We start from the raw sequence: 25061 nt of genomic DNA, 5'->3' as shown, positions 1-25061 counted from the left end.
TGTGGATGTGTGAGCTCTTAAGATCATTTTTATAACAATTAAAAAAGCTACCCTTTATTAGGCATAGGCTATGAACCAGGCACCTTACACCCATTATCTCATTTAATCTTTCCATCAGCCCTCTAAATTGGTATTATTATGCCCATTTTACAGATGAGGAAACAGATGCTAAAAAGAGGTTGAGTGACTTTCCAGTTGCCAAAAAGGCAGAGCCAGGATTCAAAGTGAGGTCTGTCTGACTCTACCCTGCTGCACCCAGTGAGTCCACAAGCCCTTTAAGGAGGAGTCTTGCTTTATCATAAGCTCAACTCTCTCTTAAACATTTGCTTTATATATAACACTTTCTAGAGTTTTAGCAGAATCAAGAAACATCGGCGTTCCTTGCTCCCTAACAGAAAGCATTTCTCTGTTTCTTCCCCCTAAACCCATTATCAGTCCTGGACCTGGGGTACTTTAAGATCTTCATCCACTGTGATTTAAGGATTTATACTTGTGTTTATCTACAGTTTCTGTAGGTTAAGCAGATTTAAATGCTGAACATGTGTCAACCAAGAATCACATCATTATGGTTTACCCTTCAGTTCACTGATTCCTTCATAGGATGAAAATGTCCACACTTATGGATCAGGGGACCATGTGCTCACTTTACGCTTCTGAGCAGCGCTGTATACAGTGCTCATAAGAAACACAGTATTTCGTGGGGGGAGGTTTCAGTGTGATGTGTTCTAAGCTGGAGAAATAGTATTATTGTGTCTCACCAAAGTCTGAACGGAGTGACTGATAGGTAGAAAATTAGATCGATGTAATGTCGGGACTCGTGGCTGGATTGAATGACCCCTCATAAAGCTAAGTTGGAAGGTGTGATTCATGCTATTAATAACAAAAACAGGGTAACCAGGACAGCTTAACCCCATGAAATGCCTGGATAGCTTCGGAAAGCCCCATCTGGGGAGAGATTTTCCAATGAATAACTATTCTGTGAGGATAGTCTTTTGTGCCCATTTACAGATGAATTCCCAGGTACCGTGGGACTCTGGAGGAGACCGAAGGGTCGCTGTCCCTGGAAAGTGAAGAAAGACAGATTGCTATTATGGAGGAGACTGTCTCATCCATCCATCCCTCCATTCACCTATCCATCCATCCATTCTTTAAATTACTACTGAACTCCGGTTGTATCAGGTAACATGCTAGGTTTTGGGATGGACAGGGTGAGAATACGATGCACCTTGAGCAAGTTACTAATGTCTCTGTGATCCTGTTTCATTATCCATAAAATGTGCCTAAAATCCCCCACCCTTAGGGTGTTGAGAGGATTAAATTCTATAATTCGTGAAAAGAACTTTCAACTATGCTTGGCACATGGTGAACGCTCATAAAAAGATAGCTATTGCAGCTGCCGCTGTTTAGAGTACTACTCAAGGAACTCAGAGTTGCAAGCAGTGGTTCTTAGCAGGGAGGGGGTTTGCCTTCAGAGGGCATCTGACAATGTCTGGAGACGTTTTTGGTTGTCACAACTGGGGAAGTGCTATAGACCTCTAACGGGCAGAGGCCAGAGATGCTGCTAAGTAGCCTGCAATGCACAGGATAGCCCCCTCATCACAAAGAATTATCCAGTCTAACATGTCAATAGGTTGAGAAAACCTGGAGGAAGAGGCACGTAAACCAATAATTGGAATTCATTGGAATGGAGCTATTTGAAGGATGTGGAAAAATGCCCAGTGAGGTAAATAGGGAGGATTTTGTGACTATTTATCTTCTTTAGTCCCCACAACCATTCTATGAGGATAGTCTTTTCTGCCCATTTACAGATGAAGAAACTGAGGCAGCAGGAGGTGAAGTTATACGCTCAGGGTCACCTGGTTAGTAAGCAGAGGGTCTAGGATTCACTCCTGGGCAGTCTGAACATATATCGCAGGTTCTTCACCACCACACGTTAAAACAGAAACGAGGAATATGGGAGGGGTTCATTCGGTTGGCCATGGTAAAGGGAATCCCAACATCATGTGAGGTCCGTTGAGAGAGCTGCAAGTGGTCGGTGTAGCTTGAGCTGAGAGGTATAGGCAGTGGTGGTAGGAGATGAGGCTGGGGAGGGGGTGGGGGCTCGATTTAGGAGGTACCCAGAGAACCTTGCTGAGGAGTTTGGGCTTCATGCTGTGGGAAGTGGGGAGTCACTGAAAGATTTAAGCAGGGTAATGACATGATGGAAATTTTCTGTTGGAAAAATAACTCTCTTAGCAATGGGGAAGTTGGGTTGGAGGAAGGAGGAATTGGAGGAAGGAAGACCAATTAGAAGAATACTGCAACATCCTAGGCGGGAGATGCTAAGACAGAGAGAAGGAGCCACATTTAAGAGAGTCTGACAAAGAAAACTCAAAAATGGCCCATTCCTCTTTCAGCCAAGATTTCTGGAGGGCCTGCTCTGGGCTCAACGTCCCTGTCCATTCAAGCAGAGGCCCCATGGGCAACGTCACCTGGTGATACGCATCCAGACTCTGGAATTACCTTTCTGTGTTAAATCTCTTGCCTGCTTCTGGGCTGTGTGATGTGGGTGAGCAGGGGGTCACCCTAGGCCTCAGCTTCGCTTCTGCAAGATGGAGATTGTGATAATAGTGTCCACCTGTGAGGGTGAGCTGAGGATTAAACAGCTCAGTTACTTTTAGCTATTGTGATTGCTACTATTTGTTAGGGAAGACAAAAGAGAAGACAACCAGAAAGACCGTAACGTGTTTGCATCCTGGGGTTCTACTAAAGGAAAAGAGAAGAAAGTTTCTGAAATGCTCTCTGAGTCTTCAAATCTTAAATTTTCTAATTGACAAATTTTCTTGGTTTGCTTCTCCTGTTAAAGTGTAAAGTCCCTTCCACATAAATCGCTCCCCGGAGGGCTGGGTTGGGCTGCTTACCCCATGCTGCTGTGTCTTTGTGGCTTGAGGCTAGGGAAGCAACAGGAGCAATTTTCTATTCCATTTAGAGGGCTCACCCCGGCCACCTAGGTAATCATCTTTATCCTGAGCTTTGGTGGGGACACTTGCCTCAAATCTATTAAACAGACACTGGGCTGGCTGCACTGATCTCTGTTTCCCTTGATTGTTCCTGTGCGTGGTTTGAGACATAATGTGATGACCGCTGATTCCAAGTGGGACTGAGCGGAAGAGCCTGTATCTGCTGTGTCTGGTTGTTATTTAATGCTCCCCGCCCAGCCCCCAGCTCCCCCACATCAGGCACGCTGATCTTCCAGTTTCGTGCCCTGGGACAAGCCACTCTATGCTGAGCTGGGCCTCAGCAGTTCAGCCCATAGAGGACACCTGAGATCCATCCATCTCTAGAATCTGACCCCTGAGACGATGGAGGGAGTCTGCAGATGACAGTAATAGGGATATTTCCCACAGAGCTGTTGTAATAGTGAAAAATAGCTCCCACGTGTTGCTTATTTACTTTCCCGTAGGCATCATTCTAAGGGCATCAGTCCTTGAGCTCATTTAACCCTTACAACAAGCCTGCAGGGAGGTCCTATCGTCATCATTCCATTGCGTGGATGAGCAAATAAATTCTAACAAGTAACCTGCCGAAGGTAAGTAACAGCCAATAAGTGGTTAAACTTGGATTTGGGCCTTGGGATGCCCGACTCCAGAGCCCGTATGTCTAACCATTGTGCTTTCCTGCTCATTTGTGTCGATGTGCGTATCCCGTACACTGTGTCTGGGCTTTTTCTGAAAACTTTTACTCGAAGGTAAGACTGGAGGGAGAAGGAAAAATCGTTAGGGATTTCGACTGTCTTTCTGGATTTGGGCGGTCTGACCTGCTACTATTGCACTCCAAATGTGGACTATTGTATTTTCAAAGAAGGGGATGTCAAGGGGGGAAAGAGCATGGGCATTAGGGACAAGTAGACTTGGTCCCTTCCACCACTGAACCTAAGTCTTGTCCTTCCATTAAAGGGACGGGACAGTCCCTCTCATTCGGAACATGGGGAGGAGTGAATGAGATAACCCACATAAAATGTCTAGCAGAGTGTCTGGTGTATAGTGGGCATTCGGGGAACCTTATTTCCTTTCCCCTGTTCTTTCTTCTCCAAAGTTGAGTACAGGGAACAGAATTAAAGAGACAGTGATAAGCATACCTGGAGTACTTGCATTTCTTTGTCAGTGGAATAACGTAAACTGAATGTTTTCAAAGTCACAGTTTCCATGAAGTTGATTGGACAGTCACTCCATCCCAAGAACTTCTTTATCAGTGATGCTCTCACATGCCACAATTGCTTACTTCCCTGTCCCCAGTACCATTGTCTTAGAAACTTCTGTGATAAGCGGTCTTGGAGAAAGCAATAAAACATTCTTCTTCTGTAATCCTCAGAGAATAAAATCATGAGGTGGCTTCACTGAGTGACAGGGGAAGGGACGGATGCTCAGTCTGCGTGGATGATGATCTATATAGTTGTTCTTCAGGTAGTGAATTCTTAGACGTTTGAAGACTTTGAATGCCTGCAGTGGAGCTCATGTGGTCATATGGCTGCAGTTTCTCCAGGAAATAGCCTCGTTGAAGGGAGGGTGTTTCGTGGGGGTGGGTTTAGTGTTGAATGAAGTGCCCACCAGGGAGGACATGGGATTCTCCTTTCTAAGTGCCTAGTTGTAGTGCAAGCAAGAAGGGCTCCCCTCTCGCTGGAGAGCATCCCTGGGGGCAGCGGAGGGTGAGCAGGTCACCTCGCTGTCCAGAAGCCTGACTGTTTTCCCTGGCGTACTTCAGTCCTTGCCTCAGCAAGTTACTTAACTTCTTAGAACCCTCTGGACCCCAAAATGGGCACCTTCTATTCATGGTAGCTTCTTTGAAGAAATTCTGAAGCTTTCATGTGCCTGGCATGGGCTAGGTCTGGAATTTCCTGGAAGTATTAGCCTTTGGCATAGGGGGCAGGAGTCCCTTCTCATCCTGCTTTGCTCCCCCTTCTTGGCTGGTTCTGTGACTTTCTATGTTGGTGAACAGGGCCTTTGCCCCTGGTTTTACGATCTCTTAGGGATTTTTATCCTTTGCTAATAAATGATTAGAGTCCTACATACTTTGCTCAGTACTTGAGCCTCTAGCTGTGTTTGATGAATATTAGTTGACACCATTTATTAAGTACTGACTCGGTGCAGGCTCAAGGCTAAGCATTTACATATATTCCTGAGCCTCATTTTTCACTTCCCATTATCCCAAGGAGTAGCCACTGCTACTGCCCAAGTTTACAGAGGCTAGGTACCTTGGTTAAGTTCCCACAGCTAGCTGGTGGCAAAAGCGGGACTGGAGTCTGGATCTCTCTGACTCCAAAGCCCATGCTCTCTTAATCAGGTTCTGTCCTTGGCTTGACATGATGGGGCCAGAGAGGGCGTAATTGTATCAAGACAGATTCCTCCTCACCAAGGGAAAATCCGCTTGAACGACATGATGGGAAAGCTCCTTTGTGAGAGTCATTGCTTGCATCTTACACAGAAACCCTTCCTCCTTTCTCTCCTGGATTTACTATAACTTCCCAACAGACAGAGAGCATCTGTGCCAAGGCCAGGTGCTGGACTGTGGCCTCTGGCATACTGATTCACCTCACTGCCTGTGCTCTTTGGGCCTGACTCCATCATGCTTTGGTCAAGGAGGAGTTAATTTAAGATATGGGCAGCTGCATGAGAGGACTGGATACAATGCTGTGGTCCTGAGTATGGACCTTTGATGTTGTCATGGTGACCAAAGCTGCTATTCTGTGGATAAGGAGAGGGCCAGAGATGATGAGCTGCCAAACCGTTCCCTCCAGAAGCAGAAGGTGTTGGTTAATTTGCAAGATCCATGAACATTTCCCAAGGTTGTGACATTTGCCATTCTCTTCTTCTGCCAAGCTCCAAATCACTCACTCACTCTCTCTCTCATTCACTCGTTCATTCATTAATTCAACTAATTTACGGATTACCTACTGTGTGTCAGACTCAGTGCTAGGTACTGAGGACATAATGGTGAATAAAAGACAGACATGGTCCCTGACGTGTTGGAGCTTATAGCTAGGATGGTCACACATCCCAGTTTTCATGGTTCTGGAGTAATTGTTAGTGCCTCTTTCTCTCTCAGAAGTGTCCTGCTTTGAAAGATAAATCGTATGGTCACCCTGATAGGTAATGGGAGAGGCAAACCTTATGCATATAAACACACAAATAAGTGTAAGTAAAGCCAGGATGAATGCTGCAAAGGAGAGGGAGAACGAGCCTTGGGGCATGTGAGTAGGAGAATGACTTTGTAGGATGGAGATTCTAGAAGGAGCTGAGTGCCAAGGTGCTGTGGTAGAAGGAAGCTGGGATGTCTGAGGACTTGGGAGAAGGGGGGCATATGTGGCTGGAGGTCAGTTAGCAAAGGGAACTTGGTAGGCATTTAGACTGGAGATGGGGGGCGGGGCAAACTGTGCAGGCCTGATGTGGATTTTATCCTAAGAGCTCCACAAAGCTATGGCTGTATTTCAGGCAGCAGGGTGATATATCTGATCAATTAGTACATTGCCATTTTGGTCCCACATATAAACCCAGGGTAACAGTGGTAGTTAGGAGCTGGTTTTAAGTCATTCATTCATTCATCCATTCATCCATTCAACAAGACATTTGTGGAGTCCAACTATGGCACTCTGTTAAGTGTTTTGCTCTGGATTTCTGATTTATCCTCAGAGGTGCCAAAATTCAAGTGCTGGGGGAAGCCTTCGCAGACCCTCCTGGGTGGGTGGCCCTGCTTGGCCCTGTAGCATCAAGCACCAGTATATTCCTCTATACTTCTTAGACTCTACTGAGGGATCATCATTTTTCTCATCTGTCTCCTTCCTACGACTGTGAGCTTTTTGAGGTTGAGTCTGTGTCTTTTGTTGATACATCCCTAATGCCTGGCACGGTGGCTGGCCCATAGAAGATGCTCAAGGTTTGGGGAATGAACCAATGGTGCTTTTTGTATCCAGAGATCTTGGAGACCAAGAGCCCTTCATTTAGATACTTCACAGAAGCAAAGCAGAAAATGAGTTTGTTTCTGTTCCATAGAAGTCCTTTCTTTTTGGTCTGGTTGTGGAGAGTACTTCTCTCAAGTTTTCTTTCTGTCTTTATGCATGTGCAGATTCCCCTGGTGTCTGTAGCCCCCAAAACTTTACACGTTTAGGAAGGTAATGCTGTTAAGGAAAGTATAGCGCCTGAGACATCTATTCAGCAGCCTGTGGAAATCCTTGCTGTAGTCAGAGTACAGAGCCAGATGAGCCTTCTTGTTCCCTGTCCTGGGCCGTCCCTTCTTCCCAGCAGCCTTTTGTGCAGGAAGTTTAGCAGATGACCTCTGGTGAGTGCAGGTTTGGGCTCTTTGTGCCCAATGACACAGCTCTGATGAGTTGAAGGGACTCCCCTTGGCTGATGCCCTGAAGTCAGCGGCTCTGCCCTTTCTCCAGCGAAGCGGTCACGCGGAAGATTGTTCAACGCATGCAAGATCGGGCCTGCAGCCCCCGGCCTGTCTCTACAGGCCTCCACTTCATTATTATTATTGTCTTTATCCCTGGGGTTGTTGATTCCATCACTGTTTAGTGAAGAAGATCTAAAGCTTTTAAACCAGAAATTAAAGAGCTAATGGAAGTTGGCCTGCCACCGGAAAAATGAATTTGCAAATGAGAACTCAGTGTTCCAAAAAACTCCCACAAAAATAAAGCAAAAACCTCAAAATGGATGCTACTGTGTCCACATTTTTGTACAAATGTGCTTGTGTTTGCTTCTCATTTAAACTGAAGCGAAAATCTCATTTAATGAGATTTTGATGGTGTGTGGCTCATACAATTATTTTCATTACTTATAGTCAAATGTATTCATTTAGATAGCTAATATTTACTAAGTGCCTGTCATGAAGCAGGTGCCGTTAGGCGCTAGTAGGCAAGATGCCTACTCCCTGCCCTCCAGAAGCTTCTAGTCTAGTGTTAATTGCATCACTAGCTAACGCTTGCCTGGTGTATACTATGGCCAGACCCAGCTCTAAATGCTTTGTGTATATTAAGTCATTTGATCTTTACAATGATCTTTGAGATGAGGGTAAGCAACTAAGGAACAGAGAAGTTAAATAATTTTCCCGAGCTTAAGCGAGAGGGAGAACTGAATCTGGACCCAGGCAGTCTGGCTCCAGAGTCTGTGCTTTTTAACCACGATGCTCTACCCCTGGTTGGGGAGACCCACTTGGCTTGGGTAGTTAGAGTTCAGGTGACTGGTGCTAGAAGATAACGAAACACTTAGGCCCCTATTCATGGAGCAGGAGTCTCTGACCCAACCTGTGAGATCCCCCGAAAGGACCGTCATTCACCTGTGAGAAGACCACAGACAGTAATGATTATCTGTTCGTTGTACTCTAGAGGAACGTGGCTTTGCATCTTCACATAAGGTGTTGAGGCTGGATCAATATCTTCTATTTAAAGGACATGAGTTATCATTCAGGTCTGCATTAAGAATAGCTTCTCAGTCTCTCTTGAGAACACGTATTTTCCCTTTCTTCTCGGTGGAAGTGGGCGGAAGAAATGGAAAGCTTGCTGATGCAGGTTAACTTTACTGAGTAAGTGAGGGTTTAACCTTTTGTTCTTTGAAAAATGGGAACCAGAAGCACAAATTCCTACTTCTCTATATTGTCCTTTTTCGGGTGGCAGAAGGTGACATAACAGAAAAACTTTAAAAAAATGTTTGAAAGCTGGACACAGAGCTATCTGTGGAGATAGGAGGGGGCCAGAGTTAACAGAGTGGACTTTTAAGCTGTGCCAGCTCTGCCATTTATTAACAATTACAACTGAGGGCAACTTACTTCTGTTTTCTGTTGTCTTGTTTTTAAAATGCGAAGAATAATAGGATTGATTCTTACAGGGTTTTTGTGAGGGCTGAATAAGATAAGGTAAGATAAGAACCTGGCACATTGCAAATGCTGGCTACTATGATTATTTTTAAAAGTATTCTAGAGCTTTCTTCGAAGTCTCTGGGATTGTCTCCACTTCCTTGCCTGCCCCTTCATCAAACTGTGCTTATCAGAGAGAGGTGCTGGTAGCAGGTGCTGACATATTCTGTAAGGGGGCACTGAAAATGAAATATTAATTTCAGATTAATATTGAGCACTCAAAAGCAAGAAAGAGTCTAAATAAATAGCTACAATGAAGACAAGATAGCAGAAGCATCCCTTTCTCGTGATGTTATTTATCATCTATTAAATTTCAGGTTTTCGCCAGTGCAGTGTCAACGGAAGGAATAGTAATCTTTGATTTAGCTCATGCTGCAATGAATCAGAATTCCCGCAGCTGCTTTTGTAGCCCAGTAAATTTTTTTTCCCCCAGAAGCTGGACGGACTCATCTTTGATAGGTATAATCTCAAGTGCAGAGATAGCAGGGCATCCATCAAACATTTTTCTCAGGACCAGGGTGATTTCTCAACATCACTTGGCAAATTTGTTATTCAGTCTGTTGAGGCTGAGTCCAGACTGAGATGAAAGGTGATGGTTAGTTGTTCTGAAAGTTTATTGATCTTACCAGAGCACATATACGTCTCTTGCTTCCTTGGTGGGCTCGATGCTTTCCTTGTGGTTTAAAAGTTCTCTTATTTCATCCTTCCACGTAGTCAAAGAGAGAGAGAAAATAAATTCTACATTGTAAGGCACAGTTTGGAAGGTCAGAGAGCTCCCCCAAATATGGCCTGGGCCCACATGACAATATTTAGATAGATTAGTCATTAATATGTACTCAGGTGCTAATGAGTTGAATTCTAGAACATTCTCCCTGTCCCCTCAAGAATTTAATAGTGGTAGCAAGGAAAGCTAGCTTGTCTTAGCATAGGCTCTGGATGTGTGGTCTTGCTCATCTTGAGTTTCTCCCATTCTCCAAACAGATTCTCCACTCATCCTGTGCATCCTGCAGGTGGCCTTCACTTTAGATTTATAACCAGGCTGTAAAGTTCTGATGGACGCCTGCTGCCTGACTTTCCGGGGACTCGAGGAAAGGCTAATATTTGCACATAACTGGATATTTAGGACAGCAGGAAAGTAAACACCATCATAATCTTCACTGTGGCACTGAAAGTACCTGTCTTTACCTTTTTATGGTCTGGCCTGTTTTTTTCGAGTGTTTATTTGTGGGAGACTCTGAGGTGGTGTGGCTGTTAGGATGGCCAGTCCACTCAGGCCAGCACAGGCCCCAAGTCCACCTGTACATCAGTCCTGCTTCCTTTCCCCCTCGACCTCTCATAGATACTTGACGGGTCCCAGCCTGGTGGGAGTCATCCTGCTCTCCCAGAGGGCAGGGAGCTGGGCCAAGAGGGTCTGAGATGGGGAGAAAGAACACAGAGGGTGGAGAGAAGCTGCCTTTCCAGCATTTGGGACCGTGATCTTCCTGTTTCACAATTCCAATAGCATCCGCTTTCTAGCTTTTCCCTCCCACTGTTTGAAATATGCTGTGGTCTTGCACTTGGAGGTAAAATTGCCCCTCCCCCAGCCCCAGCATATTCCCTTCTGCTGCTCTGAAATATTTATATGTGAAATACTTCTGAAGCAGGAGAAATAAAAAGCAACTGTGGCAAACAAATTAATGTCATGCTGCCATTTCTCACCTGAGGCCCTTCCGCCACCAATGTGTGCGGAGGTGGGAAGAGGCTGCTCGCCTGTTGTCAGTGTTGTGAATCATTAGGGGCATTTTTGAGTTGTAATGAATGTGTCTGCCAGTTGCCTTTCTCTGTCTCACAGGGTTTGTGGCTTTTCTTCTGTCCAGTAATGGCTGAAGGTATGCTCACTTTTAATACGTTTATGAAGCCACTTTCCACACCAGTCCCCTCATCCTGCCTCAACCCCTGGCTAAACATCTACTTCATAAATCCCTTTGCCGACCATGCCCTCTGTCCTCTCGGGACTAGGACACAGAGCCACCTGTGTTCCCTCAGATGAGGTCCTTTCCTTTTGTCCCAGTGGTGCAAGCTATTAGTAAAGTGACTGTGCAGACGGGGTTACTCCTGTCCTGTGGTCCCAACATGATAATGCACACAGCCCCTTTTCACTCTGCAAGGGTCCTGGTTTGCACAATAAATCAGACGATCACCCAGCTATTAGTGTCAGTGCATATGGCTCCAATTGGTTGTATTCTTCAGCCAGTCTCGGACGAGCTGAGTGATTATTGCTTCGCCATTGTTTGTCTCTCTTTTTGGTGTCACAGAAGGAAACAGAGAAACAGATTATCTCACCGAGTACACAGATCATAGGAGAAAAGCCACAGACAGTTAGTGGTCCCCTGTGGGTCATCATTCATCCCAGGGTAGTGCTAACACTCATGATGGTATCTCGTGCCGTCCAGAACAGTGATTTATGTCGCCTGGCATTGCCTTATGGGATTACAGCACTGGGGGCACGTGGTGGGGAGCCTCCGAGGGGTCTTTACCTCCCCCCTTCTCTCTTCCGTCACATGAACCTCAGACCCGCCTCACTGTGTGGAAGGCTGCAGTTTCTCTATTACATGTCTCAGGTGATCCTATGCAAGGGGAGCAGGAGGATGGAGAGAGCAAGAGAGAAACAGATTCTTTTAGTTATTTATTTCCCAGTTTTATTGAGATATAATTGACATATAGCATTGTGCAAGTTTAAGGTGTACAAAATATTGATTTAATACATTTGTAGACTGCAATATGATTGCCACCAGCTAACACCTCCGTCATAGCACATACTTACTGTTTCCTTTTTTGTGGTGAGACATTTAAGACCTACTCTCTCAGCAACTTTCAAGTATATAATGCAGTCTTACTAGCTAGAATCATCATTCTGTACATTAGATCCCCAGAACTTATTCATCTTCTAACTGAGAGTTTGTACTCTGACTAACATCTCCCCATTTTCTCCACCCCCAGCCCCTGGTAACTACATTCTAGTCTTTTAGAGCTTGCCCTCTTGAAGTCAGCTCTATGTTATTAATATAATAAAATATATTAGTCATTATATTTCTTTTTGTTGGGTTACTTTCTTATGTTTGTCTGATTTTGCAGAGAAGTAAATTGCTTTCCTCTCACACCTCTGGGAAGATCATGTGCCTAAATTTATTACATTACTTTGTTCATTCGTTTGTTACTGATTTAACGATTCACTCATGAACCATTTATTGAGTACTCGGGTGGGGGCTGGAAATTCCAACTTAGATGCTAAAAAGAAAAATTCAAGAAAGAGTGGAATTAAATTTTAAAGCAATGCCTTCTTATCTCTGGTACCGTTTCCCTGAAGCTTGAAGCTCTCACATTACATTGAGTATAATTTGTTTTTGGTCCTCCTAAGACCCTCTGAATTTGATAATAGTTGAACTTGTAAGTGAGCATATGATGCTCCTTGAGTCTGAGATTGTGGCCTAAAACGATGCTGATGTTGGTTGAACCTCTACCCTATAATTGATCTTTTAAGCCAAACTGTACGTGGCTCATTTGTGTCATTTCATTGTCTATGTGCTTAGACATTTTTAATTGGCTGGCTTATCTTCGCTTTTGTAGTCTGCTTGCAAAGAAAAAAAAAAACTTAAAAGCAAATGCATTTAATTTTGAAATATTTTACTTGAGTTCAAACCGTTAAGATCATTAGAAAATACTTTAGAAAATTGATAAAGTTCGAACAATGAACTCAATCAGAAATATGCTTATTGAGTTAGAAATGATGCTATTAATTCCAGTGATAACCGTTTGTTTATACTGGGTTTTCCCTGTATGTATATAATCTGAGTTTGCCAATTCATTTTAATTCTGGTTGTTTGCTGGAGTCTTTCTGACCCGGAAGCTCTAGATAGAATCAAACCTCATTCCCAGCATTGGCAGTTGTCCAAAGCCTCGCCAAGAGCTTGGCGACTTGTTGGAGGGTTCTCAGTCATGCTCTGTGCCCACAATAACCTTTATATTTTAATTTCCACAAAACCATTTCCCCAAGACATTTGTGTGTGTAGCCCAGTTTACTGAAGATTTGGGGGCGCGAGAGAGAAATTTATATCACAGGGATAAAGCAAGTTAAAATTGGGTACTAGATGGCCCTGCCCTTCCAAAGTCCCCGGTGTTGCTGCAGCTGATCTTGAAGCTCGACACTCCTTTCTCTCTTTTTCATTCTTCTCCTCCTTTTTCTGGACATTCCCGCTCTTTTCTCTGTTTCCTCCCTCTCAGGGTATAAAGTCAATCTTTCCCCATTTTAATTTATTTTTTAATTTTATTTTTAATGTAGAGCAATTAAGCTCTCACCAGCTCCAACAGTCAAATGAAGTTTGGTGCCTCCATTTACATGTTAAGGGAAGTTATCTCATTAGAAACCATCCCTTGTGAGGTCCTTTCTGCCTAAATTCTGGGACAATGGCAGTCCTTCTCGCTCATTTCTGTCTGTAGGTGAGTATGGAGTTGGGGGAAGAGGAGGTCATGTATAAAGGAAAGGGCAAGACCGTAGCTTTGGGCCAGTTGGGGTTTGTATTCTGGCTTCTCCATTTCCGGCTTACGTGAGCCTGTTTCCTTATCTCTCCTGTGGGCATAATATTACTTTCTTGCAAGTTGTAGAAAGGATAAAATTGAATAACACACAAGTTGTGGAAAAGATAAAATAGAATAACATTTCTAAAGCACCTGGCTCAAGGCAGGAGCTCAAGAAATGTTAGTTTCCTTTCCTTTCAAATAATAAACACTTTCCTTGAGGGTTACATATGTAAACATTAAATATTTATAAATTGCATAATTCAAGAAGATTAAATTGAAAAGGAATCTTACTTTGGGCTTTTTGATGAAATAAATAATTATCTTTGCTTGTCTTTGCTGCAAATCTGTATTTTTATATGCAGCACTGGGTCTCCTAGTGATGTTTATGGGCAGTTCTCAGTACACTGAGACTTGATTGAACCCAAATTCTCTTTGCAGCTTCATAGAAGTTGTAAATATTAGGTATTGATGGTGTGATTTGAGGCCACCTAAGTGACTGAGACCTAGTGCTGTCCCTGAGGTATTATTTCCAGGTAGGGCCCATCAGAGCCGAATAGATAATGAAGATATAAACACTAGTTAAGGCCTGTGGTTTGATCTGATGACGCTGTCAGCATAATGAAAGTGGATATTTTACCACCAGAAAGGCCTCGCCATCTGTCTTCCCTCTGAAGCAGAGCAGAGCATAGCTCCCGATGAATAAGTGATTGTTGTCAATTAGGCTGATATAACCATCGGCAAAGGCAGCCTGTACACATCCCATGCAGCCAGATTTTAAATTCTGGAGTGCCAGGGTTTATGTTAGAAACAGTGGCCAGTGTTGTATTTCATGTTCTTAGAGGCAGGAAAGACTAAACTGAAGACTTTAACAAAAGAGATCTTTTTCTATTGTTCAGTCAATGACCTAGGGGTCTGTCAAATCCAGCCTGTAGCCTGATTTGTACAACTTGTGAGCTAAGAATGGTTTTTGCATATTTAAAGGGTAGTGAAAAGAAAAGACAAATATGCAACAGAAACCATATGTGGTCCACAAAGCATGAAATATTTACTATCTGGCCCTTTATGGAAAAAGGTTGCTGATCCCTGGTCTGGAGGGTTTGAAATAGCTCAGATAAATGAAGGCAAAATGTAAGGATGATTGACTTGTTCAGTTGTGATCTTATTTGTGGCAACCGATCTTCCTGCTTTAACAAAGCTTAATGGGCATTCTCTAGGATAAATATAATTACATTTCAATATTTAGTTGCATGGGGTTATTCCAATTTTGTCCAGGAATCAGAGTCTCTTTTTGTTGTTCTAGAAGTAGCTCATATGTCTGTCCCCTCCCTGTGAAGCCCCCACCTGTTGCTTCTTCACCACAGCTCACCTGTTTGAAAGCTCTTGCTACCGTCTCCCCTTGCCTGAGAGGGGTTGGCAGGGGCTAGCTTAGGAAGGGCTGCCGAGGGGTTTTCCACCTTATTCTGTGCATGCTGAGTGAGGCTAGGGAAGGATTTTCAGCAGGGGAGGGTGTGATCAAAAGCCAGTTACATATACTTGGTGCAGAGTGTGAGCCCTGGGAAGGGAACATCTGTGGGGGCTGCAATGCGCAGACTGAGTCTCCTGGAAGAAGCGGAGCCTGGGTTAGACCCTGAAGGATGGGGATGGGTTTGGACGAATTCCCGTTGGTGTGAGGGAATGACTCGAGGAGTGTCCTGCCCCGGCTGGAGGCTTTTATGGTAGTGTGAGACGAGTTTTGAGCATCAACGTCGCCAATTTATTGGGAATTTTAAAGTGTGTGGGATTCCAAATCCAGTAGCCAATGAAGGGTCCTTGTTGTTTCTTTTAAAAAGGAACAGTATGTGTGTGTGTGTTGGGGGAGAGTGAAATGACAATCATGAACTTGACTACTGTTTGTTAAGCTCTAACTCAGTGCCAGGCACTGAGCTAAGTGCATTGCATGGATCATCTCATTTAATCCTCACAACAACTCTGTGGGGGAAGCTATTGTTATCCCCAGTTTGCAAGTGAGGGAGTTTGGGCTTGGAGAGTTTAACTAACTTGCCCAAGGTTCTGAAGTTAATAATGGGCAGAGCCATGATGGTCTGACCAGGAGCCCAAGCTCTTAACTCCTGCACTTCTGAAACAAGCTCAGTGTAAAACATTCTAACAAAACAGAAAAGGGAAGAGCAAAAAGCAACTGAAATCCTGCCTTCCGGGAATGACCACTTGGATGATGATCTTTAAGACGTCTTTCTATGTATATGCACAACAGATCTGTATGCATTTGAATAACCCAGGCCTGGATTGCATAAATCCTGTGCCTGCAATTTTTACATAGACTGCACCATACTATATATCCTAATTTTTTTTCCACTTAAAACTGATTTTCTAATTTTTGTAAGTGGGTGCATAGTATTTCACTTTGGCTTGTATTCTCATCCGTGGAACCAGTCCTCTGTAGGTCATGGCAGGTTCTTGAGAGAGAAATCATTTGAGAGCTTTTTGTTTTTAAACTTGTTAACTGAGTCTCATGCTTTCTCACTTTCTCTGCAGCATGCCCTTGATGCTGACAACGCAGGAGTAAGTCCAATAGGAAATTCTTCCAACAACAGCAGTCACTGGGACCTTGGAAGTGCCTTTTTCTTTGCTGGAACTGTCATCACCACCATAGGTATCCTCTCGTTTGCTAATATCTTTTCCTCTGCAGGCCATCCTGAGTCATGGTGCTCAGTCCACGTTTTGTCCTCATAGAAGATGTGGCAATTTGAGGTTCAAAGGAGGCTTATGAAACACCATCATGTTAATGTAGCAGTTGTAGTGACTTTCAATAAAAAACAAAGCAGAATGAAGAATTCCCTTTTTCAAAGTGAAAGACTAGGAAGCCTTTAGTTTGGGAGGACCTGATGAAAAGGTTAGAGTGAAATATCAAAATATGAATTGGTCAGGTGAGCTCAAATTCCTTTATTAAAGTTATATATGAAAGAACCAAAATGTTCTACAAAGTTTGTTATGAAAAACAGCCGTCTCTGCCCCTCTCCCTTTTTTCGTCTCCTCAGGGCAACAGCTTTCATCTCTTTTGTGTGGTTATTTTAATATTCATCTCCATGTCTTTAAATACCACACTTGTATAGCCACTTCCTGCATTTCAGATTATTTCTTGACTTCTCCTTGTGGAAGGTGAGGAATTAGTTGTCTTTCTTCCTCCCTGCCCCCTTGTAGAAGGGCTCTTTTCCCAATATAGTTTAATTAGATCAAAAGTGAACATTTTTTTGCTAATTTGAATTTTTTTGACTAGGTGAATATTCTTCACAACTGATCATGTGGTGATCTATGATTACTTCTTTCCTGCGCCAATTTTTGTCTTAGTATATTTGTATGTATCTTTTTCCTGATACTTGGGAGTTTTGTATTTTTGTCTTGGGGGTTCACTTTATAACTATAATTCTATATAATAACCTCAGTGCTCTGTTCCTTAAGCAGTATCTCTTAGTTCTCTAGTGGAGGTGATGACATCTCATCTCTGTCTCCTTCTCCACCACACAATTTTAGTTGACACCATCTTTTTACTGTTTACTTTTAAATTATTAAATATGTGTATGCTTCCGTTAGATGATTTGCTCACTTTAAATGATAACTCTTGGCTCTCAGCTGTTACTTATAATGCAGCCAGTGAACTTGCTCAGCATCTCAGCTTCTTTCCCTCTTCCGCCACCAATTATTACTCATATCATTCTAAAACATCAGGATATAGAATTTACATTCTGTTCTGTTACCTTGATATATTGCTTTTAGTCATGGTTCTACAGTTAAACATTGTCACTGTTCTCTGTAGTCCTTTTGCCCTGGTTTTCCTCATCATCACGTGCTTGGCTGAAGCTCATCTTAAAGTCATTGCCTTAAGAATGGCTCATGGGAGCAATATTCCGAATCCTTGCGTTGTTCAAAATGGTAGCCTTACACTTGAAGGGCATTTTGCCTGGAAATGAAATCCTTGACTCACGTTTTCTTTTCTAAGGGTCTGGTAGGTATTATTTCACTTCTGATGCCTATGCTGCCATAGAGAAATCTGATGCCAGACCAATTTATTTTTTCATTGTATAAGTGAGTTGATCTTTTTGCTCAGCTACTCAAATGATTATTTCTTTATTTTTCATCGGATAACACTACTATGTTTTGTTCCTTTTATTTTAGGATGGTTTTCTTGATTGTCATCTTCTCATTTTCTCTGCTGTATTTTGTTTTCTTTTATGGGAATTCCAACTATAAATATATCATAACTTCTTTGTCTTCTATGTCTATCATTTTCCCTCTGCTCCTTTTTTTTTTTCCTTCTTCTTCTTCCCAAAGCCCCCCAGTACGTAGTTGTCTATTCTAGTTGTGGGTCCCTCTAGTTCTGCTATGTGGGACACCACCTCAGTATGGTTTGATGAGCAGTGCTAGGTCCACGCCCAGGATGTGAACTGGCAAAACCCTGGGCTGTCAAAGCAGAGTGTGTGAACTTAACCACTTGGCCACAAGGCTGGCCTCTACTTCTTTTTAACTCTTAAAATTTGGTTTTTGTTGTGGTAATTTTATCCTCTCTACTCCTTTTTTGTATTTTTCACAGTGCTTATTCTCCCACTTGCTCCTTCCAATTTTATTTTTATCTTTGTGATCATTAGCAGATTTGTTTTCCTATTTCTTTCCTGAATCCCATTAGCTCTCATTTCCTCTTCACTTGTGTCTCACCGTTTCTTTCCTGATTTCTTGCATTTCTGCTTTGTGGTTTCTCTGTGAAGATTCTCAAAGGTAATTACTTCATACTTGGTCACAATTTTTGTCTGGTTGGGGCACCATTTTTCTGCTGAGTGTCTTTCATCCATTGGTAACTTTTGCTGTTTTTTTTCACATTTTTTTTCTTTTTTCTGAGGAAGGTTCACCCTGAGCAACATCTGTGCCAGTTTTCCTCTTTTGTTTTTTCCTTGAGGCCCCTGAGCTAATACCTATGCCAGTCTTCTGCTATTTTGTATATGGGTCACTGCCACAGCATGGCTGATGAGTGGTGTAGGTCCACGCCTGGGTTCCTAACCTAGGAACCCTGGGCTGCCGAAATGGAGTGCACTGAACTTAACTGCTACACCATGAGGCTGGCCCTCAGATTTTTTTAATGGAAGCTTTATATTTATGCTGGGCGAATTTCTTTTTAAAATATGTGTGCCAAACTAACTAGATTCCTGTGCCAGCTATCTGCTGAATGTTTCCATGGGGCCGGGGAGAGGAGAGCAGGGAGAGGCTGGGTAACCTTCCAGGTAGCACATCCCAAGACTCTCCTCTTTCCGGCTGCCAAAGAGACAGAGGGCTTCCTGCAAATATGGCCCACCTGTGTTGTTCTCTATATAGTCCTGCCTCTTCTGTTTTTCTGGACCAGATTAAGTTCATGAAGGCTTCTGTTGCTACCCTTCTGCACCCTATATCCACACTTGGTGCAAACAAGAATATCTCTTTTGAAGTTCAAGGTGAGACCATCACCTTCATAATTGGATTTTTGCTGGCACTTTCTGAGGTTTGCCACTGATGGGCCCTTTCTTCATTCTCTGTGTTTTTTCTCTTTCTTTTTTCCCATATGGCTTCTGTCCAATCTCAGCTTCTTTGGGTAATATTTACACATATGGTGAAATCTCTAGATTAGATCTCTCTCCCAGTTCTGCTGAAAATGAGTTTGAGAGTTATCTGCTCACATACAATAGTGAAATCCCACTGCAATAAAAATTCTCATTCAGAAGAATGGGAGACACGCAGTAGTCACCAGTCCGTAGCCATGACAGACACGCATTGGGAGGCCCCTGTGCCCTCACAGTGGGAGGATTCCTTCATTAGCACCTGTTTATACTCTCTGGGAGGAACTCCCTTATCTATTGCTCTCTGAGGCCCAGCCATGCCTTCTGGGAAGTTCTTCCCTCTCCCTTATCCTTCCTGCCCACATGTTAAGTGAGTGTTGGAGAGTATGCCTTCCTTGAGGATGCACGTCTTTGATGCTCAACTTCTTGTTGGCACAAGTTCCAGAGGCTAAGGGTTGTTTTAGAGGCAAAGGTTTTGTTTTTGTCTTTAGATGTAGCCTTTAGGAGCTGTGTTGTTTCTACATAGGTGCAATCAAGAGAGTTGTGTGCAGTAAGAAAATTTGGGATGAAAGAGAATTGTCATTCTTTTAAAGAAAGCCTCTTAATGTAATTACATGACATCGTATGTTCATACTTGCAAATCTGCAAATATGTTAACATCAGCTATTACAGATATTAGAGGTGTGCATTACACTAGTGGGTCTGGGGTCTAGAAGCCTTTTCAGACACTCCAGACTATGTTAGGTCGTAATAGTCCACAGTCTCACAGCACTTAGCGAAGGAAGCAGGATGGCCTGGAACCGTGCGGTGTGAGGACAAAAAGTGCTATTAACCTCCATAGAACCTGTGCGCATCACTCTAGTAGATCAGAGAAGGCACATGTCAGGTTAAATTGTGTTCCAAAGTCTGGTTATTGAGATGGGGAAGTGTGTCATGCATTTTAGGAGGATTTATAGTAAAATAATCAAAATTGAGAAAGTCTGGGCCACGTCGAGAGGTGCGTTTTGGAAAATGCACCCTAGTACCTAGAATTGGATCTATGAGACATTTAGTGTACATTAAAGAAGACAGAAAAAGGAAAATCTTAACTTTCTTGTTTTATGAAATGGCTAAATCCATGGCTTGTATGATGCATTGAAAAACACTATAGCTACATTGGAATGTGCGTTGATGGTATTATTGTGTCAACTTGTTAGGATCCCAGGAACATGGTTTATTGAACAACTGTGTTCATTGACCCCCATGACCTTATGTGGTTGAGGAATGGTGGTTCCATCTGCCTGATGAGGAACATTTGATATGTAACATTTTCTGCCCTTTTTTATGTGCTTACCCTGGAATCTTCGAGTTTGTGCAAATGACTCTTAATCCTTGGTTTCTGCTGCCCGGCATCCATTCACTTATTCATCCTTGTCCTGATAACCGTTTCCCAAATGATCCCCTTCTCCACGCTTGGCCCCTGGACTTCAGGTGAAGAATCACCTTGTCTAGACTAAGAAATCCCATGCCTTGCATGTGCGTGACCACAGTCCTTAGTTCAGAGATGGACATGAGATCTGGATTAGGCTGACAAGAACCTGAATTTCTGGGCTTTTGCCTGGTATTTGGAGGAACTGCTTTCCCTTCTTTCTTACTGGAGGTAAATCTGGAAAGGAATTGGCTCAGAGCTCTGCCAGTCATTTTCTTCCCTTGATGGATTGCTCTACCTCGAATTCAGCTAACACTAAAGAAGCAGAGTAAGAAAAGGGGAGTGATAGATGGGATCCTACTCACATCCCTTGAGGCTTGGATGGAGGTACTCATGAAGTGTTAAGAAATAAATGTTAGGGTCAGCCCCAATGACCTAGTGGTTAAAGTTCGGTGCACTCTGCTTTGGTGGCCTGGGTTCGGTTCCTGGGCATGGAACCACACCACTTGTCTGTCAGTGGCCATGCTGTGGTGGGCTCACATAAGAAAAAAAAAGAGAGGAAGATTTTCAGCAGATATGAGCTCAGGGTGAATCTTCTCCAGCACAAAAAAAAAAAAAAAAAGAAAAAAGAGAGAAATGTTAAATTTCCCTATATTTACTGGGGTCAGTGCATTTCTTTTTTGCTTAAGCCAGCCTGCATTGGGCTTTCTATTCCCTAAAACTGAAAAAATCCTAACTAATATGAACTTATGTGTCAGAGATGATAGAGGGCCAGTAAGTATCCTCTGACCTCCATGGCCAATGCCCAACCCTGCTGACCACTGCAGTTGCCATCTCCCACCTCCTTTGGGCCACTTGCTCTAGATTTCAAGTCGTATTGGATGAGCCTCTGGGTTCATGTCCCCATGTCCTGGCTGTTTGGGAGGGTGCTGCCTCTATAGTGTGAGGCACGACCCTGTGTCATACCTAGGCACGGGATGGGGATCTTCCCCCAAATCTGAAGGACAGTGGATGCTGAACAGAAAACTACTACAAAACAAGCATAGAACAAAAACAAACAAAAATAAAACCCAATCCTAACCCCACATCCACTTCAGTATCATGGCTCAGTGTTAGCGCTAGAGATCGGGTCCTTGTTCTAGTCAATGGAAAAAATGCTATTTTCTCTCCACTCTCTTTCTCGTAATTGAAAAAGAATATATTATAAGTTGAATACCATTTAGCTGGCTAAATTTTAACTCCAGTGTGGAGGGTCTGTATAAAGTGATATAATTAGAGAATTCTAAGGAAAACCTTAGTCAATGTTAGTAAGAATAATGTGGTGAGGAAATAATGTTTTTTTCCAGTTATTTAGTGGTAAATTCATTCATCCCATGTGGTAGCAAGGCTTATAAGAAAGCTCAGAGCTCACTAATTCTTCCAGTTCTTTCTGAGAAATTTTCCGCAATTTGGGAGTCAGACAGTGGAGCAGCTGCAGCTGAAGAGCTGTCTTTTCGTTATTTGTGAAATACGCAAACATTAGCCTACTTGCTTGAGTTCATATAATTTGCAACATAATCTTGTAAACATTTCCCTATATTACTAAGTTTCTTTGAAAAACATAGTCTTTGATGGATTCCACTAGGTCTGCCATCCACTCTACAATCACATGTTGTTGGAGGCTCAAGCTGTTCCCACTTTTGTGCTCATGTAACACCACGATGAAAACCTTTGTGCCTAAAGTGTGGTCTTCATCTCTGGTTGTTTCCTTGGAAAGATCCCCGAGGGATTGCTGTGTGGAAGGGCATGGATCTTTTAAAGTCTTGCCAAATTACTTTCCAGAAAGACTCTCATGAGCTGCATGACGTTATGTACTTTTCAGACACCAAAAAATGTTCATTATTTAGAACGTGTATAGGGAGATCTTAGGAATAATAGAGTCTTTTCTGAAATGCAGCGATACCACTCAGGATCAGAGGTTCCTTTCATCTGAAGATATCAAAGCACTTCTTTTTTAAAAAGCATTTCTTGTGCTCAGATATACAGAAAGATTTACAAGTGTATAGCAAAAGGGAATGCATTCAGGCACTTCTCCAAACCAGGAGCCACGCCAGAAGAAAGACTAGACGCTGCTCAGTCTCTGTTGAGGGCGCCCTGCACCCTGTCCCCTTTCTCAGTAACTAGTGCTGGCATGAGAAAGTCCCACCAGCCCTTGAATGTTGACTCCACTGGCTGGGCCCCAGCAACTAGCTTTCCTAAGCTGGAGGAATGATACTGCTTTGTGAGGATGCTCTTCTACAAACCATCACTTGGGGAAGGGCAGCAAATGACAGCATTCTGACCAAAAACTAGGGAATGCAAGTAGATTTTCAGTCTTTGAGCATTTTTGGATTGAGTCACTTGACTCTACCGACTTTGGTGAGAGCCCCTGGTCGGGTCTCAGATGGTAGCCAGTAACTGTGTTATTTGCCTGGTGGCCTCCATTAAGAGTTGTACCTGCCAAGGTACCTGGGCAGCTATTTCTACTTAACCAGCGTGTGAATTGGATGCTTCACCCATGGTTTTGGAAATAGCAATCACTGTGATTAACATTTACTGAGTGCTTACTGGGTGCCAGGCACTGTGCTCCACATACGTTCTCTTAGTCTCGCATTAACCCCTTGAGGTAGGGGCTGTTATTAGCTTCATTTTACTGAAGAGAAGACTGAGCACAAGAAGCATTAAGTAACTTGCTCAATATATCATGGTTAGTAAGCAATGGAGCCTGGCATCATTCGCCAGGACCAGCTACATAATGTGTGGGTGGGACCCAATACAAAATGAAAATGTGGTCCTTTGCTGAAAAATGATTAAGAACATCAAAATGGCAATGGCAGAGCAATAAACCAAGCATGGAGGGGGCCCTATGTGACTGCACAGGTTGTACACTCGTAAAACCAGCCTTGCATGTATAGACACTTGTTCTAGAACGCACACTCTTAACCAAATACCAGAGCTGAACAGCATGTGGTTTGGCAAAGATTTGACTTTGGCAAGTCAAGAGCAAGGAGGAGTGTTATGTGTATGTTCCTCAGGTTTAAGTCCTCTTTAAACACCAGGTTTCTCTTCATAAAGGGCTTGTGTTTTCTAGAGAGGAGTGAACAGACTAAGCCCCACCTTGGTCCTTCTCATTCATAACAGACTGTCCTTGCTGGGCTGGTCATCTCCTGCCGAAAGTCACCAGAAGCCGGTTGGTAGGATAACTCCTTGGGGCGTCTTTTGCTTTACTTAAATCCATTCTAATGCCCTGGGCCAGTTCTACCTGACTGATTGCCTCTCTAGAGCCTGTGTCACCCCTTCTCATTTTCCAGGCTTTGTTGCCCCCAGCTGCACCAAGAGATACCCACACCTCAAAGCCAGCCCTGGGCCCACCCAAGTCATTGAGCCAGCCCAGCCTGAGTTATAGACATTTTGTCCCTTGTCCTGGCGCTGTGGGAGAATGGCAGAGTTTCCAAAGGGAGAACAGGAACCAACCATCTGTTTTCTCCTGGAGCTTAGTTTTCCTGGAGACACATTGCTCAGAAGCGAAGCCTTCCCACAGAAAACCCGGGGCGAGATGATAATTGCTAACACTGAGTGCGTGCTTTGTGTCATGCTTCACGTGTATTTAATCTTCACGTGTAACCCATTTCATTTTTAATAGCTATAAGGTAGGTGTGATTAATAGCCCCACCTCTCAGAAGAGGAAAGTGAGGTAGAAAGGTTAGGTAAATTGCCCAAGACCTGAGAGTTAGTAAGTGGGAAAGTCAGAACAGGAATCCCGGTAATCTCTGGTTCTGGAGCCTGTGTACAGCTGTTCCACCTTACTGCAAAGCTCTACCAAGGATTCTGGAAGGATGGGCAGGGTAGTCTAACAGGCCTGGTACAACTAGAGCCAAAAATCCAGGAATGTGGCCCTCCCATTGCCTCAGAGCTAAGCTCCAAAGTATAAGTTTGGGGATTTTTCTGGAATGACAGGATTGAGGGTCAGTCTGGAACAGTCTTTCCACACAGTTCCTCAGAGGCAGGGAACACAAACACACACAGACACACACACACACACACACATACTCACCCATGCACAAAACACAGCATTACTCAAGAATGGCGATGACTTTGTGTCCAATATGAAGTGTTGGCCTTAAATATATTTAAAGACTTATTTCAGTGTTACTTCATGAATGCCCTTACCTAAGAGCTTGGCTCTCATTTTATTTTAATGTTCTAGTCTGTGAACACTGAACAAAGGACGAGCCTGTTGTAAAACTACCACTATGGCTCCCATACTCCTTTGCATTGGTTTAGAACTTTACAGTTCACTGGTGTTTTCCACATTGTCCGTGAACCCCTCCAGCACTAGGATTTAGGGAGGTGAAGTGAGTCTAAGGACAACCAGGTGGAATGCGGTGGAATTGGATCTGGAACGTCCGTCTTCTCACTTCTCTCTCATGCTCCTTGGATGACACCGGAATGTTCCCTGAGCTCGGTACCTTGCCAGGGCGGTGGGGCAGATCCTCTCTGAAAGCTGGAGGGAGGGTGTGCAGCACTTGTCAGGGCAAATCTGATGCTGATTCAGCAGGTTCAAAACATCAATTTGTTTTCCAGTGTCTGCAATACGTTTCCTTCTGAGATATTCA

The 25061-nt window shown here is 43.5% G+C and overlaps 1 protein-coding gene across 8 annotated transcripts in view; it reads left to right on the top strand.

Annotated features, from left to right (window-relative positions):
- KCNK10 (potassium two pore domain channel subfamily K member 10) overlaps positions 1-25061 on the top strand; it is a 147081-nt gene that overhangs the window by 65513 nt on the left and 56507 nt on the right. For all 8 annotated transcript variants that reach the window (XR_011532909.1, XR_011532910.1, XR_011532911.1 and 5 more), the window contains one exon: positions 15976-16093. Coding sequence is in view for 5 of the 8 variants with exons in the window: in XM_070593695.1 (XP_070449796.1) it covers positions 15976-16093 (118 nt within the window). In the remaining 3 variants the exon portion in view is untranslated. The remainder of the gene's footprint in view (positions 1-15975; positions 16094-25061) is intronic.

This window comes from Equus przewalskii, chromosome 25, assembly GCF_037783145.1.
Source record: "Equus przewalskii isolate Varuska chromosome 25, EquPr2, whole genome shotgun sequence".
Taxonomy (NCBI): domain Eukaryota; kingdom Metazoa; phylum Chordata; class Mammalia; order Perissodactyla; family Equidae; genus Equus; species Equus przewalskii.
The sequence above is the reverse complement of the archived record's forward strand: the minus strand, read 5'-3'. Positions and strand labels throughout refer to the sequence as shown.